This window comes from Otolemur garnettii, unplaced genomic scaffold (assembly GCF_000181295.1).
Source record: "Otolemur garnettii isolate 467f Iridium unplaced genomic scaffold, OtoGar3 scaffold00032, whole genome shotgun sequence".
NCBI classification, from domain to species: Eukaryota; Metazoa; Chordata; class Mammalia; order Primates; family Galagidae; genus Otolemur; species Otolemur garnettii.
This window is the reverse complement of record NW_003852427.1, coordinates 11819422-11835860: the sequence shown is the minus strand read 5'-3', so window position 1 is coordinate 11835860 and position 16439 is coordinate 11819422. Positions and strand designations below refer to the sequence as shown.

The following is a 16439-nucleotide window of genomic DNA, read 5'->3' as shown; positions in this document are numbered from 1 at the left end:
GCGCCCGTAGTCCCAGCTACCTGGGAGGCTGAGACAAGAGGATCACTTGAGCCCAAGAGTTTGAGGTTGCTGTGAGCTATGATGCCACAGCTCTACCAAGGGAGACAAAGTGAAACTCTGTCTCAAAATAAAGTTTATTTATACCCATGTACTCAAAAATGTTTTCAAACAAACTCTAATGTGGTGCAAATCTTAACTCAGAGAAATCATTCACTTGAGTGCTTCTGACCATGAGAAAAACACAGTGACTGAGGTAGGAGAGGAGCAATGCTCCTCCTAAGTAATCCTCCTGCCTTAGAAATTTCCAGAACTTTGTTTTACAAACATACAAAGCCCCTGCGTTATGTGTCTTTCTCCTGTGTATTTAACATACACAGATAAATGAGTGAATGAAGAGATTTCTTGTCACTTAATACACTTCCCAAGGGAAGAATCTTAAGAGATGGAGGATAGAGCCTGCTCATGTTTCTGACACTGGATGCCTCAAAAGGAAACCGAGATAGACAGATGCCTGGCGCAGGTGTGGTCTCGGGACTCAGGTTTCCCTAGATTCAATAGTAATGCTTTCTACAGCTCCCTGCAGCTCAGCCACGAGGAGGCCACCATGTCCTCCAGGGCTCCTTTAAGGTTCAGGCGGGCCGCGTAGCTACTGTTTGTGGTCAGGCTGGAAGAAGCCGGCCTCTGGCACAGTGCCATGTGTGTTGTCAGGTCTGTACAAACCTATCCAGGTGATAGGCTAAGTTCTCATTGCTTACCTCTGGAAACTTGAGGATTTAGGCCCTCTGGAAAACGACTATATAGGGGAGAGAATCCTGTTTCCATCACTTACTGGCTGTGCAGACTTGAGGGGTTATTCCCTGCAATCACAGCAAAATGCCTGTCAACAGGCTGTGAATAGAATTAAGTGAGAGACCGGAGGGGATTGTACCTGGAACACAGTCTGCAGCCAGCGGCTCAGCAGTCATTCACGTGACTTTTCTTTCTGATAGGTACAATATTCCTATTTTTTCCCATGCTCTGTTTTCTAAGAAGCATGGAACTAAGTTTTTGTTTGTTTTACAAAGTAACTTCTTCTAGTCTGGATTTTCAAGAATTGTTATCTTCCGATTTCCAATTCTCACCTTGATTTTGGTCTGACTCAAAGTCCTCTTTTATTCTCAGATCTAGAAGGACATGGGACCTGAGAATTTCAAGTTTCTGGTCCCCCGTCCTTCTGGTTTGACTGCTTCAGAGAATGAATGGGCTTATGAGCCAGGCAGGTTAGGACTGCAAAAGTGAGGAAAGTTCAAGGCTAAGACCATTTAGGGGTGAGGAATGGGCAGGGGCTAGATGTTTAGGAACCAGCCTGCTGGTAGAGTTGGCCCTAGGAAGGAATCCAGCGTTCAAAACCATAACACTCAGAGTTGCTTAGGGAGGACAGACTGACTCTCAGCTGCTGTCAGAATCCAGGGGGTTATGAATAGTGAGTGGGGGTTCTCGTTCTCAAAGTGAGTGTGTGGCAACATTCTGGGCCACCACAGGGGGTCAGGGTGGGTCCGGGACAGGGAGGCCAGGCTTTAGGAAAGATGATATTCTAAAGATTTGTGGGACCTGAAGCTTTTACAATCTGGGAGGCCTACTTGATGTCTGCGTGGTTATTCAGGGCAGCCAGCTCAGCTTCAGGTCTCCCTGTGTGGAAGTGACACCACCTGTACTGGCGGGCCTATGAGGACATGTTCAGATGAGCACAGAGATTAGGAAGCACTCAGCACCCTCTGTGCCTGGTGGCCAAGTCAGGCAAAAGATAAGGATTTGCACACACTGGGAAGGATTTGCACACACTAGTTTGTTTATTCAGTCACTGCAACAAAAAATAGTTACTTTCTGTGCCTTGAGAAACAAAGAGGATGAAGGCCCTGTCCCTGTTCTCAGGGAGTTCCTACCATCAGTAAGTGACACTTAGACATGAAGCCTGATTCCCCAGAGGAGGTTACCTGCGGAGCCCAAGAGCCCTTTGGAAGAGAAATGAGGAGAAGGCCATGACCGTGACTCAGCCCTGGGGCAGGGGTAGGTGGACTTGCTCAAAGGTCAGGAACAGGTTACTCTTGCACTTCTGAAAGGAGTAGGAAGACCAACTGTCCCAGCCGGTCCTGCACTGTCCTGGCTTTAGCAATGACAGTCCTGTATTCTAAGAAATGTATCAGTCACTGGAAAACCAGAATGGAGGGAGGGACACTGACTAGTTTCCTCGGAGGCATCACAGTCTCTGGGCTCAGTCTGGAGGCACCATTCATTTCCCTTCAGGGTGTGGCAGGGAATGGTGACCTTCACACGATTTCTAGCTCCGAGGAAGAGGAACTGCATCTAAACCTCTTGAGAGTGTGGGAGGCTGGTGCGAGGATTTGCAATCCCAGCCCACTGTGAGAGGAGAATGTGTTAAGAAGTGACAGTGGTGGGGAAAGAGCCTGGGAAAGCAGCCATGCCAGAACCTGAAGAGAGGCAGCACCCCGGACAGACGAAGGTAAAGGCCACCAGGTGACGGAGCACACAGCACCCGTGGGCTTTGAATCAAGAACAGTGCACAGACCCACTAACAAAAGGGCCTTGGAAGCCTCTGAGCCCTGTGCCTGTCACCCACATACCCCTTTCCCTCCAGCAGAGCAGGGTGAGAGGTGCTGGCAGAGAACAAAGACTTTGGAATAAACACAGTATCCCTTTGTTCCGCCAGGCCTCTCCTAAGCAACATTCTGTCCAGTTAGGGAAATCAGCTCTGCACTTTAAATCTCTGATCTTCATGTTTAGTTTACCCAATACCTAGCACCTAGAATTATACACAAAATTTTGTGGGTATAAGCACCATCTTGGGAAAATGGGCTCTCAAAGAGGTGCTGAAGATATGAAAACTATTTAAGAAACATGACCCTGGCTTGGCACCTGTAGCACAGTAGTTATGGCCCTGTCCATATGCACCGAGGCTGACAGGTTCAAGCCCAGCCCGGGCCAGCTAAACAATGACAACTGCAACAAAAAACAGCCAGGCGTTGTGGTGGGCGCCTGTAGTCCCAGCTACTGGGGAGGCTGAGGCAAGAAAATCGCTTAAGCCCAAGAGTTTGAGGGACAGACATGGTGGCTCATGCCTATAATCCTAGCACTCTGGGAGGCTAAGGTGGGTGGATTGCTTGAGTTCACAGGATTGAGACCATGCCTATAATCCTCTGGGAGGCCAAGGTGGGCAGATTGCCTGAGCTCACAGGTTGGAGACCAGTCTGAGCTACAGCAAGACCCATGTCTCTAAAAATAGCTGGGTGTTGTGGGTGCCTGTAGTCCCAGCTACTTGGGAGGCTGAGGCAAGAGTTTGAGGTTGCTGTGAGGTCTGATGCTGCAGCACTCTACTGAGGGGCAACAAACTAAAACTCTGTCTAAAAAAAAAAAAGGTAAAAATAAAATGTTTCACGAAAAAACACATCCATCTTACTTTGATAACTTTACAAAAAGAAGATAATATTTTCAGACATTGACTTTATAAAGTGCTGGTGGCCAATGAGAGGTGGTGCAGGCATTACCCCCATCCTACTTCCTATATATCAGGACCCTCTCTGTCCCCAAGGACTGTGGGCTGGAGGCTAGTGAACCTGACTTACAAGGATCTTGCAATTTCCACACGCCTCTCTTCGTCCCTTTTTACCAACTGTTAGGAAGAGCCCATGCCCCGTGGGCAGCAACAAATGGCAAAGGACCACTGTGAGGCTTTCAGATTCCAAAAACAGCGACTGCTGGGGTGCAGCGTGATGGCAAAAGCAGCCACGCTAACCTTTCTCCTTTCTTTCTCACCAGAGTGCTGGGGAAGGCCTTCTCCTTGTGATAGTCTTGCTCTTTCTGTCATATCTCATTTAACAGATACTGATTTGTATTATATTTGCAAACTTTAGCAACTTTTATGGGGAGAGAAGTCTCCAGCATATTATTAAATACTTTTGGCTGAATTTTGAATTTTTCATGTCATTTTCTTTTACTTCATTTTTGAAAAATATTGCTTTATTTCATCTAGCTCTAATATAGTCAGTGGATGTGCATTTTTGCATTGATAAAATTGCACCTAAATGTCAGCAAAATAAAAGAAACAGAAAGAAAAGGAACTCCTTATGTCGGCGACCTCTACAGATGTTTTAAGCTTTGAAAAGTCTCTGCATGAATGCATAGACCCAGCTTAGCCTGTCAAAGTTACTCAGAAGCTAAATAACAATTTCTCCAGCCCTTATGTCATAATCACAGGTAAGAAGTTAAAGAATGTACATTACCGTGACTTGGGAGATTTTTTAATATAAACTAGCCTATTCCTTTTCTCATAATTAGCATAAGGGGTAGCTTATTTTTCTAGTAGAGGTTTCTAAAATATAGCCAGGGTTAAAAGATACGCAGGCACTTCCTCTCAGCAAGCTAGGAGATTTGAAAGACTTAACTAGAATTAAGGGCCACGTCCACCCCAAACCCAGGGGTGTGCGTTGGCAGACTCAGTCAGGCCCACGAGGGTGCCAAGGCCACGCCCCGCGAGCACCGCAGCGAGGCGCGCTCGCCTCCACCCGCCGGGCGCGCGGGCGTGACGTCACGGCGTCGGGGCGGGGCCCGCGGCAGAGGCCGGACCGCCCCCGGATCTCGCGGAGGGGGCGGGGCGGGGCGGGGGCCCGGCCGGGCTGGCTGGGCCCGTGAAGCGCCCTGGGTCCCTGAGGCGGCCGCCTTTATAACGCGCCCGCTTGGGTGGCGGCTGCAGCGGAGACTCATGCAGGGTCGGGATGTCGGGGATGCCCACCGACCAGAAGCAGGGGCGTTCAGCGCCCACGGACCAGAAGCCGGGGCGCTCGGAGCAGAGCGCACCAGATCCGAAGCGCACTGGCTTCGTGCTGGGGCTGGACGTGGGCAGCTCTGTGATCCGCTGCCACGTCTATGACCGGGCAACGCGGATCCGTGGCTCCTGCGCGCAGAAGGTGACTGGGGAGCGGGTGTCGGGGAGGGGGTCTGGGGCTCGCGGAGCACCCAGGATCAGCCGCGGGAGGCGAGCGGGGCGTCCACACCTCCCCGCATGGGCGCGGCCACCTGCGGAACCGGCGTGCCCTGGGTTTGGAGCCGCGCGCGAGGACGGGCCAGACCTCTGCTTTCCTTCCCTGGCCCGGGCTGAGCCCTGCACGCCCTTCCTGTCCAGACCAAAGTTACTAGAGGCCCGGTGTGTGACCCGGGGCCCCTCGCTTCCTTCACCTGGAGAGCCACCTCTGTGGCCTTACCTGGGTGCGACGGAGGTGACTGGCAGGGCAGGACTGGGCAGGAAGCCTGTAATCCAGTTATATATAGCGTGCTTTGTCACTTGCTTAGTTTTTCCTGTACTTCCTTAATAGACCGTCGACCTCGTATTTATTTACATTTTAATTTTTCTCATCCTGATAGAATTCAAATTTGTTGTCTCTTCTTCGGTAGTCATCATTATTAACCACTTCTCAGAGTGCTGGCTCCTAAAACGAGCACCTGATTTCCGTGGATAACGGAGGTATTGCGCAAGTTTTGAACGTTGTATTGTTAGCACTTTTCTTCTTTTTGTCTTTGAGAATTCATAAAAGTATCATTTTTCTGGTTTGAGAAGCCTACCAAGTCATGTTATCAGTGAAGCATTGAACTACTGAGGATGTTGGTCAGTAATCAACAAATTGGTGTTTTTCTGTTCTCTCTTTAGTGAAACATTGGTATCTACACAGTTGTCAATGACCAAAAATAATATTTATTGGATATGGTGTTTTTATTCACTCCTTTTTCCAATACCAACGTCTTTTGATGTTAAGTGCTAGGGAGGACAGGAGTCAGCAGGTGCCTAAACAATTCCCATCAGCAGGGATTCCCCTTTTTTCTAATTATCTATTGGACCCTTTGTACCATCCTCTTAGAGATGTTTTTCTTCACAGCAGTTGCCCAGGAATAGGTCCAGCTAGGGTACAAGCAAGCAGTGATTGATTTGAGCATTTGTTTTGAGGAAACAGCAGATTTCTATTCAGGTTTCAAGACCAAAACAGTGAGCTGGTATTGCAGCAGCTCCCCTGGTCCCTTCTCTGGCCAGTGGTGTGGAAACACTGCCTGCCTTGGTATGTATGGGGCATTTTGTCCAACCCCAACCTGAAAGGAGTTGAAAGGCAGACGCTGTCCTTCAGGGATTGGTGCTCCTTGTTTTTTTATGAGTCTTTGTTCCCAAGATAATGATACTTTTTACTGTCTTCCTTACAATTCTAGACACAAAGTACTCTCCCTGTAAGCAGTGATTAAAAAAAAGGCATTGAGGGCGGCGCCTGTGGCTCAGTGGGTAGGGCACCAGCTCCTTATACTGAGGGTGATGGGTTCGAACCCAGCCCTAGCCAAACTGCAACAACATCAAAAAAATAGCCACGCATTGTGGTGGGCTCCTGTAGTCCCAGTTACTCGGGAGGCTGAGGCAAGAGAATCGCCTAAGCCCAGGAGTTGGAGGTTGTTGTGAGCTGTGACCCCATGGTACTCTACGGAGGGCAACAAAGTGAGACTATCTCTAAATAAATAAATAAATAAAGGGAGAAATAAATTATTAGAAAATGCAGAGTTTCACAGTTGCTGTATAATTTGGGGCAAATCATTAGTTTTTTAGAAAACAAGTTAATCTCAAAGGTGACTTGGGGCCTGTTGCTCAGTGGCTGGGGCACCAGCCACATACACCAAGGCTGGCAGGTTCGAACACAGCCTGGGCCTACTGAAACAACAATGACAACTGCAACAGGAAAATAGCCGGGCGTTGTGGCGGGCACCTGTAGTCCCAGCTACTTGGGAGGCTGAGGCAAGAGAATCACTTAATCCTAGGAGTTGGAGGTTGCTGTGAGCTGTGAAGCTACGGTACTCTACCGAGGGCGATAAAGTGAGACTGTGTCTCCAAAAAAAGGAAAAAGAAAAATCTCAAAGGCGAAACACAATTGCTGTGATTGGCAGGAGGCTAGGATGGTTTGCTTAGACCAACTCTAAACTGTGAAAGTCTCTGGAAAAAGATGTGAGTAAATAAAAATATAAGAAATCTCTGCTCCTTAAGAATGAAGCACAGTTTTAGATTAAGTTTATAGAACTGCCTTGCAAACTGTGGTAGGAGTTTATAGCAATACTTCTTAAAATGTGTAGAAACTTGTGTGGCAATTTGGCAGAGTAATTTTTGTGTATTGATTAATATTAAAACATTTGAGATTTTGTCACTTTTTTCTAGAAACTTATTTTAATTGTCTTAAAAATTGTTGATCCACAATGTATAGAAACTTAACAACAGAAAGAAACAAAAAAACCAAGCAGGACCTGGCCCTTTATTGCAGACAGCTTGAGTTCTTTGGGAATGAGGGTCTTGTTGATCTACGTTGCTACATAGCATCTGGCTTATTACACCAAGGGTTCAGAGTAAATGCAGTAGAAACTATGTAAGTTGACCACCCAAGGGACTATAACAAACGAGTCCACGTATGGAGGTGCTCAACACAAGGAATTAGGCCTACTGTGCTGATATATATATATATGGTACATGTCTAGTCTATGAAAATTCAGTCAATTTATGGCGGTGGTCAGTGTAGGGAGGTGGTCAACTGTGGAGGTTCTACTGTAATTGAATTGCAGTTTACGTGTTAGGAATTCATAGGACTGTATGACTTAGACACAGAACTAGATTATGTTTATTTTCTCAAGTGAGAATCACACCTCTGCTCATATAGTGTTATGATGGAAAGAATGTATACTAGAAACTTAAAGTCTGTTAGTATAGGATTTGATTGATAATTGATGAATAAATAGCTTTTAAAAAAAAAGAGAGGAAAGGCCGGGTGTGGTGGCTCACACCTATAATCCTAGCACTCTGGGAGGCTGAGGTGGGGATTGATTGAGCTCACAAATTCATGACCAGCCTGAGCAAGAGCAAGACCACATCTCTAAAAATACCTCTGCGTTGTTGTGGGCTCCTGTTGTCCCAGCTACTCAGGAGGCTGAGGCAAGAGAATCGCTTGAGTCCAGGAGTTTGAGATTGCAAGCTTATGATGCCACAGTACCTCTACCAAGGGCAACAAAGTGAGACTATCTTCAAAAAAAAAAAGGAAAAAAAAGATATCACCCATTACCCTTTAGAAACAAGAACAAAATAGGCCATGGCATTCATTTTTTTGCTTAACACAGAGATACATTTTAAACGTTTTTCTATTTTCTATGTATATGATTATTATATATTTTATATATATTCTATTTTATATGTATATGATTATTATATATATTTTATGTTTTCATATATTACATATATATTTATATATTATATATTTTTATATGTTTTCATATATTTTATATATACTATTTCTATTTTATATGTATATGATTATTGTATATATTTTATATGTATATGATTATTATAATTTTATATATATCATATACATATATATTTTTTCTATTTTATATGTATTATATGATATATATATATATATATATTTTTTTTTTTTTTTTTTTTTTTCCTGAGACAGAGTCTTACCAGAGTCTACCCTGGGTAGAGGGCTGTGGCATGGCTCACAGCAATCTTGAACTCCTGGGCTCAAGGCGTCTCACTCTTATTCAGGCTGGTCTCGAACTCCTGAGCTCAAGCAGTCTACCTGCCTCAGTTTCCCAGAGTGCTGGGATTGCAGGCGTCAACCATTGCACCAGCCCGTAAGAAAGACTTAAAAATATATTATAGAGGCTGGGTGTGGTGGCTCACGCCTGTAATCCTAGCATTTTGGAGGCCAAGGTGGGTGGATTGCTTGAGCTCAGGAGTTCTAGAAACCCAAGCAAGAGGGAGACTCCCTCTCTACTGAAAATAGAAAAACTAGTCCCAGCTACTCAGGAGGCTGAGGCAAGAGGATCAGCTGAGCCCAAGAATTAGAGGTTGCTGTGAGCTATGATTCCATGGCACTCTACCTAGGGCAATGAAGTAACGAAGTGAGACTTTGTGAAACTCTGTCTAAAAAAAAAAAAAATTGGGAAAATTTATCATGTTCCCAGTAGAACATCATGCCATTATGAGAAACCATAAAAGATCCTATCTCAGTTGGATAGGAATGTCACTAAGGGGAATAGTGGAACATTCAGTACTGTGTACTCTATGTGCTTGAAAAATGAACAGTGTCATTGTTGTCTTGTTTTTAATCCACAAAAGAAATTTTCTTTTAACTTTAATTATGTTCCCTTTTTTTTTTTTTGAGACAGTCTCACTATGTTGCCCTTTGTAGAGTGCTGTGGCGTCACAGCTCACAGCAACCTCAAACTCTTGGGCTTAAGTGATTCTCTTCCCTCAGCCTCCCAAGTAAGCTGGGACTACAGGTGCCCACCACAATGCCCGGCTATTTTTTATTGCAGTTGTCATTGTTGTTTTACTGGCCCGGGCTGGGCTTGAACCCACCAGCCTTGGTGTATGTGGCTGCCACCATAACCACCGTGCTAAGGGCGCCAAACCACTTTGATTATATTCTTGATCTAATTTTGGTTTGGTCCTCCTTCTGTAGAGGAATAGATTTCACAATTGTAACATGCTTGGGGATGATATGAGCTGTCCAGGTTGGTAGAGTGGTGGGAAGTGGCCCTGGAGGTCCATGAAGACATCTTTTTTTGTTTGTTTAGCAGACCCCAGCAAGGTTCCATCCTGCTAGGTCCACAGGGCTGGCACTCTAACATTGAGCCACAGGTGCCCAGCTCATGGTGAAGTCTTTTTTTTTTTTATTAAATCATAGTTGTGTACATTAATACTATCATGGGATATGGTATGTTGTTTCCATATACAATTTGAAATACTTTTATCCAATTGGCCAACATAGCCTTTATGTCATTCTCGTAGTTGTTGTGTTAAGACATTTATATTCCACATGGTGAAGTCTTTTTCTTTTTTTTTTTTCTTGGCCGGGGCTGGGTTTGAACCTGCCACCTCCGGCATATGGGGCCGGTGCCCTACCCTTTTGAGCCACAGGCACCTCCCCACATGGTGAAGTCTTAAAGCAATGATGTCCATATTGAGTTTTTTGTGATGAGGAAATACTTGTTGTGGGTGAGCCATTACAGTCTTGTATAGAAAGGGTAGAAATATTAATTGGTGTAAGGGGAATAGATATTGTTAAATCGGTTGGTTCCTTATGAGCTCCCTGAGGAATAATAGATTCTCTTCCACATCGTCCTGTGTCACCCTTATGCTCCTCACATCCTCACTATTTTGTCAGTTTCTTTTTTCTGTACTTTGGCCTTTTCTAACATGTTAGAGATTTTCCTTAAATGGTGATCTCAGTTGGTCATCTGTTCACTTTTGTCAGTGCTGTGGCGCTTAGCTGTATCTGATACTTACAAGTACTAACTCCTCTGGTTCAGCTCTGCCAGAGAGTAAACCTCTTATTTCTGGCAGGTGAGTGAAGGGCAGTGATCTGACTAGAGAAGGGAAATTGGGGATCCTTATAAAGACTTTGAACCAGTCCTGTGTGCAGCCCTGTCTGCCATCCAGTCTCTCTCTTTTTTCCTTCCCTTCCCTTCCCCTTCTCCTTCCCTTTCCCCTTTCCTTTTCTGAGACAGAGTCTTACTTGGTCACCCTCTGTAGAGTGCTGTGATATCTTAGCTCACAACAACCTCAAAGTCTTAGGTTCCAGTGATCCTCTTGCCTCAGCCTCCCAAGTAGCTGGGATTACAGGTGCCTGCCACAACGCCTGGCTGTAGACGGAGGTCTAGCTTTTGCTCAGGCTGGTCTCTAATTTGTGCGCTCAGGCAGGTCCCCCGCCCCCCACCTCAGCCTCCCAAGTGCTGGGATTAAAGGCATTAGCCACCCCGCCCAGCCAGTCATCCCAGCCTTTAGAATGCTAGCTAAAATAAAATCTTAAGGCTACTTGTCTCCCCACCCCCAGTGACTGAGTGACTAAACCACCTCTTTGCCAAAGGGATCCCTAAAACTGAATTGCTAGCCGTGAGAAAGGAGATTAGACATGCCTCATGGTGCCCCTCCCTTTCTTAGAGATGTCCTCTGTGACTCCTTAACAGGCCTAAGGATATGTAAGACCTACCTGAGGTCCTCTATGTACACACAAACCGCTAGAGTCTGGGCATATGTCCTGTACTTTGTCCCTGATTAACAAACCCTTTTCTTAACTCAGCGGTCCTTTGTGATTGCTCTTGTTCTATTAGAGCCTAACTCTTTCAGCCAATTATCAGCCAAAGAATCCTTAAACCCACCTATAACCTGTGGGTCCCAGCTTTGAGATATCCCACCTTTTTGGGCTAAGCTAATATATATCTTCTGTGTACTGATTTATGGCTTTACCTGTAATTCCTGTCTTCCTAAAATGTATGAAAATAAACTGTAACCCCACCACCATGAGTCCGTTTGTTCAAGGCTTCTTGGGTATAGCTCCGGGTCATGGTTGTCAAATGTGGCTCAGAATAAACCTCTTTAAATAATTTTCCAGAGTATGGTTTCTTTTTTTGCTGACAAGAGGTAGCTCTGATTTCCAGAGTTCTGCCCTAGAATCTCTGCTCTCTGATTATGGGCATTAGCTACTCTAACAGGTTGTTCCTATGTTCATTCATAAATTCGCCTCATGTTTATGGAACACTCAAGATGCTGCAGGAAAAAAATAAACAGAAGAGACACATTCCATGCTCTTTAGGAACTCACCTTCCGAGGAGTAAGGGTAGTGGGGCTCTGACTCTCATCTTACAGGCCATTTTAAAGAAGAATAATGGTTTTACTCTGAATGCAACGGGGGCCGGAGTTGAATAGGTGCGACGTAATCTGAGCGGGAGTTGAGGTATTGGCGTTTTCTCTTCTGCACTAAGCCATGTGCCACATGCCCCCTCACCATTCAGATTGAACACATTTGTTAAAATCTAGTCTGATCCTATTTGCTGTTCTCTGCTCCTTGCCCCTGTGCATTTAAACCTTTTTAAGTGTTTTTCTTTTATTAGAGTCTTGAGGGGAATTGGAGATATGCCAGTGTGTTTAAGCCATCGTTTTAAATTGAAGCCATACATTTAAAAAATATTCATTTCATTTTGAAAATTAGCATGAAGTACGGTGTGTGACACACCTTCTGGGGGGTAGGACACAATTATAAGAGAGACTTTACCTAACAAATACAATCAGTATAACCAGGTCCTTTGTACCCTCAATGAATCCCCAACAATAAAAAAAAAATAATTTAAAAAAATTAGCATAAAGTAAAATTGACTGTTTCTGGAGTACAGTTCTGTGAGTTTAGTACACATATAGCAGCAACCTATCAAACTCCCTCGTGCCACCTCTTTTTAGTCACACTTTCCTCCTACACCTAACCTCTGGTAACCACTGATGTTCTCCATGGTACAGTTTTGTCTTTGAGAATGTCACATAAATGGGATCATATAGTAAGTAGCCTTTTGAGACTGGCTTTTTTCCAGCACAGTGCCTGTGAGATTTATCATGTTGTGTGTATAGATAGTTCATGCTTTTTTATTTCTGATTAGCAATCCATCATATGAATGTACCACATTTATCTACCTGCTGAACTGATGAGGGGTTCCCCCATTCAGGGCTGGTTAGGGAGCCCCTATTTTTTAGGCTTGGGTGAGCTCAGGAATGAGTCTCATCATAGACCCCCATCTCTAGGCACAAACAGACCCTTTCCACACCACATTCTCTGGTCACCAAAAAAGCAGCTGTGGGTGGCGCCTGTGCCTCCATGAGTAGGGCATCGGCCCCATATACTGAGGGTGGCAGGTTCAAACCCGGCCCCGGCCAAATTGCAAGAAAATATAGCCAGGCGTGGCGGGCGCCTGTAGTCCCAGGTACTCGGGAGGCTGAGGCAAGAGAATAGCCTAAGCCCAAGAGCTGGAGGTTGCTGTGAACTGTGATGTTACATCGCTCTACCGAGGGCAACAAAGTGAGACTCTGTCTCTAAAAAAAAAAAAAAAGCAGCCTGGGCAGTATCTCCCCGAGTAGGGAGCACACATTCTTCTGTCTCACCTTCACCTGGGGCAAGGCCCATATTCTTTTGCTAATTTTAGTGTTATTTTCTGCCTGCAGGCTTCTGGCCAATTGTGACACATTCTGGATTTACATTCCCCAACCCCCCTTGCTGGTAGGACAGGAAAAGCAATATATAAATCCCTAGATGGGCTGGGCACCTGGCTCATGCCTGCAATCCTAGCACTCTGGGAGGCTGAGGTGAGTGGCTTGCTTGAGCTCAGAAGTTGGAGACCAACCTGAGCAAGACCCGAGACTTGGGCTCTACCAAAAATAGGAAAATTAGTGGGGCGTAGTGGTGGGCACTTGTAGTCCCAGCTACTTGGGAGGCTGAGACAAGATGGTTGCTCAAGCCCAAGAGTTTGAGGTTGCTGTGAGCTATGATGCCACAGCACTCTACCCACGGTAACAGTGTGAGACTCTGTCTTAAAAAAAGAAGACTCTAGATGGCAAGCCCCCATGGGCTTCCCACCTGGGTTCTCCCCTCTGCTGCTGGAGGTTCTGTTTCCCCTCTTTGCTTTATGTCTTTTAGCTTCCAATAAACTCCGTCCTTTTGCTTAATCTCACGGGCTGTGGTTTCATTCTTTGAACCCCGAGTACTTGAGCTATAGTCCTACATGTAGGTTGTTTGCTATTTCTGGTGATTATGCAGTCAGGTGCTCTACCACTGAGCTCTACCCTCTGGGAATTTTCATTTCCCTGGGGTAAATACTCAGGAGTGGGATTGCTAGGTTGTAGGGTAAGTGAGTGTTTCCCTTCACAAGAAATTGCCAAGCTTTTTTGGAGTTGCTGTACCATTTTGCATTCTCACCAGCAGTGCATCAGAGTTCCGACTGTTCTGAATTCTCTTTAGTAGTCAGTATCGTTGGTATTTTTTGTTTTACTTATCCACAATGAGTTTTCAGTTTCAATTTGAATTTTCCTAATGGCTAATGATGTTGAATATCTTCATATACATATTTGCCATCCATATGTTTTCTTTGGTAAAGTGCTCGAGGTCTTTTGCCCATTTTTAAATTGGGTTGTTTTCTTACCGCTGATTGATTTTCAGATTTCTTTATATTTATATTTCTGGATGTTTCCTGCATCGGGTATGTGACTTATAGATGTTTTCTTCCAGTCTATATTTTGTCTTTCTGTTTTTTCTTTCTTTCTTCCTTTTTTTTTTTAAGAGACAGAGTCTTATTTTATTGCCCTCGGTAGTGTGCTGTGGCATCCCAGCTCACAGCAACCTCCAACTCCTGGGCTTAGGCAATTCTCTTGCCTCAGTCTCCTGAGTAGCTGGGACTACAGGTGCCCATCACAATGCCTGTTAGGTGATGTTCTTTCTCGTGGGGAGAGAAGGACGGCTTGGCCGCGGGTGCAAGCTCGCTCCTAAAATTGTTTAAAAGCAAGAAACGACTACACACTCTTAGGTGGCATGTAGCAAAATGTCTTTATTTTCTACTCCCCTTTATTGGGAGCTAGTCACGTACACCACATTGATCAATAATCCTAACATCCTCATTTCTTATCTTAAACTATAGAAAAGAAAGAAAGTCCGGGAATGTGAGATAGCCATCATAAGATTAGCCTAAAGAAAGAAAGTCCAGGAAAGTAAGACAACCATCTTAAGCTAGCCTCAGGCTATTCCTCTTGGAAGATCTAAAAGAACAATATGTTATCTGACTTCTGTTGTTAAAGTTAAAGGTTAGGATAAACAGAGGAGTAAAACCTTTCTCTTCTATGTACTCAATTAAATTTCTGAGAAAGTGGCTTCATGACTGTTTTCTTATGGCTTTGGAGACCCTGCAGTTACGATAGAGTATTTTACTCACATCATTACGATGGAGTTTTTCTTTTTACTCACATCAACCTTTGAGTCGTCCTCTGTACAGATGGGCCGTTTCAACCCTTATCTGACAGGCTGACTTGACTGCACAGTCGGGGTTACCTGTAGAGGTTTTTACACCTGGCTTGCAGGCCCCCACGTGTTTTCCCAGGTCGCTTAGAGGGCTTCAACAAAAGCCCGTAATACTCACAAGTCTTTTTGCTCAGTTCTGGAATTAAAAGAGCACATTTCATTTAATTTTTGTGGGGGTTTACCCCACAATGCCTGGCTATTTTTTTTGCAGTTTGGCCGGGCCGGGTATGAACCCGCCACCCACAGTATATGGGGCCAGCACCCTACTCACTGAGCCATAGGCACCCCCTGTCTTTGCATTTTCTTAACAGTATCTTTCACAGAGTAAATGTTTTAAACTTAGATTAAGTTTAGTTTATTAATTTTTTAATGTATGTATTGTACTTTTGATGCTGTAAGAACTCTTTGCTTAACTCCAATTCACAAGAATTTCCTGTGTTTTCTCCTAAATGTTTTATAATTTTACATTTAGATTTTAATCAATTTTAGGTTAATTTTTATATAGTTATGAAGTTTATGTTGAAGTTGTTTTTTTCATATGAATGTCCAATTGTTCCAACACCATTTGTTGAAAAAGTTATCTTTTCTCTATTTTTCTTTTGAGACAATGTCTCACTTTGTCACCCTCTGTTGAGTACTATAGCATCATAGCTCACATCTTGTGCTCAAGTGATCTTGCCTCAGCCTCCAGAGTAGCTGGAACTATAGGTGCCGCTACAACACTTGGCTATTTTTATTTATCTATTTATTTATTTATTGAGACAGAGTTTCACTTTGTCACCCTCAGTAGAGTGCCATGGCGTCATAGATCATAGCAACCTCAAACTCTTGGTCCCAAGCAATTCTTTTGCCTCAGCCTCCTGAGTAGCTGGGACTACAGGCACCTGCCCCAGTGACTGCCTATTTTTAGAGGCAGGGTCCTGCTCTTGCTCAGGCTGGTCCTTAAACTGTGAGCTCAGGTAATCCACCTGCCTTGGCCTCCAGAGTGCTAGGATTACAGGTGTGAGCCATTGCACCTGGCCACACTCAGCTAGTCTTAGAGATGGGATCTCACTCTTGCTCAGGCTGGTCTCGAACTCCCTAGCTCACGCAATTCACTAGCCTCTGCTTCCTAGAGTGCTAGGATTACAGTTGTGAGCCACTGCGCCCAGCCCTATCTTTTCTCTATTCAACTGCCTTTGTAATTTTGTTGAGAATCAATTAGTTATACATGTGTGAGTCTGTTTCTGGACTCTTCATTCTGTTCCACTGGTCGGTATCCCGCAACTTTGAATACTGTAGCTTTATGCTAAGTCTTGAAATTGGGTTGTGTGATTCCTCTAGCTTTATTTTTTTTCTCTCTAACTTTATTCTTTTTCACTATCATTTTACCTATTTTCTCCTTCTTTTGACTTATCATATAAAGTTTAGAATCATCTTGTTTATATCTATAGAAAATCCTACTGAGATTTTTTTTTTTTTTAGACAGAGCCTCAAGCTGTCCCCCTGGGTAGAGTGCCGTAGCATCACAGCTCACAGCAACCTCCAACTCCTGGGCTCAAG

At 44.6% G+C, this 16439-nt stretch overlaps 1 protein-coding gene across 1 annotated transcript in view; it reads left to right on the top strand.

Annotated features, from left to right (window-relative positions):
- Positions 1-4680: 4680 nt before the first annotated feature.
- GK5 (glycerol kinase 5 (putative)) overlaps positions 4681-16439 on the top strand; it is a 70382-nt gene continuing 58623 nt past the window's right edge. The window contains exon 1 of the mRNA XM_023513050.1: positions 4681-4961. Coding sequence (XP_023368818.1) covers positions 4770-4961 — 192 coding nt within the window. The 5' untranslated portion in view covers positions 4681-4769. The remainder of the gene's footprint in view (positions 4962-16439) is intronic.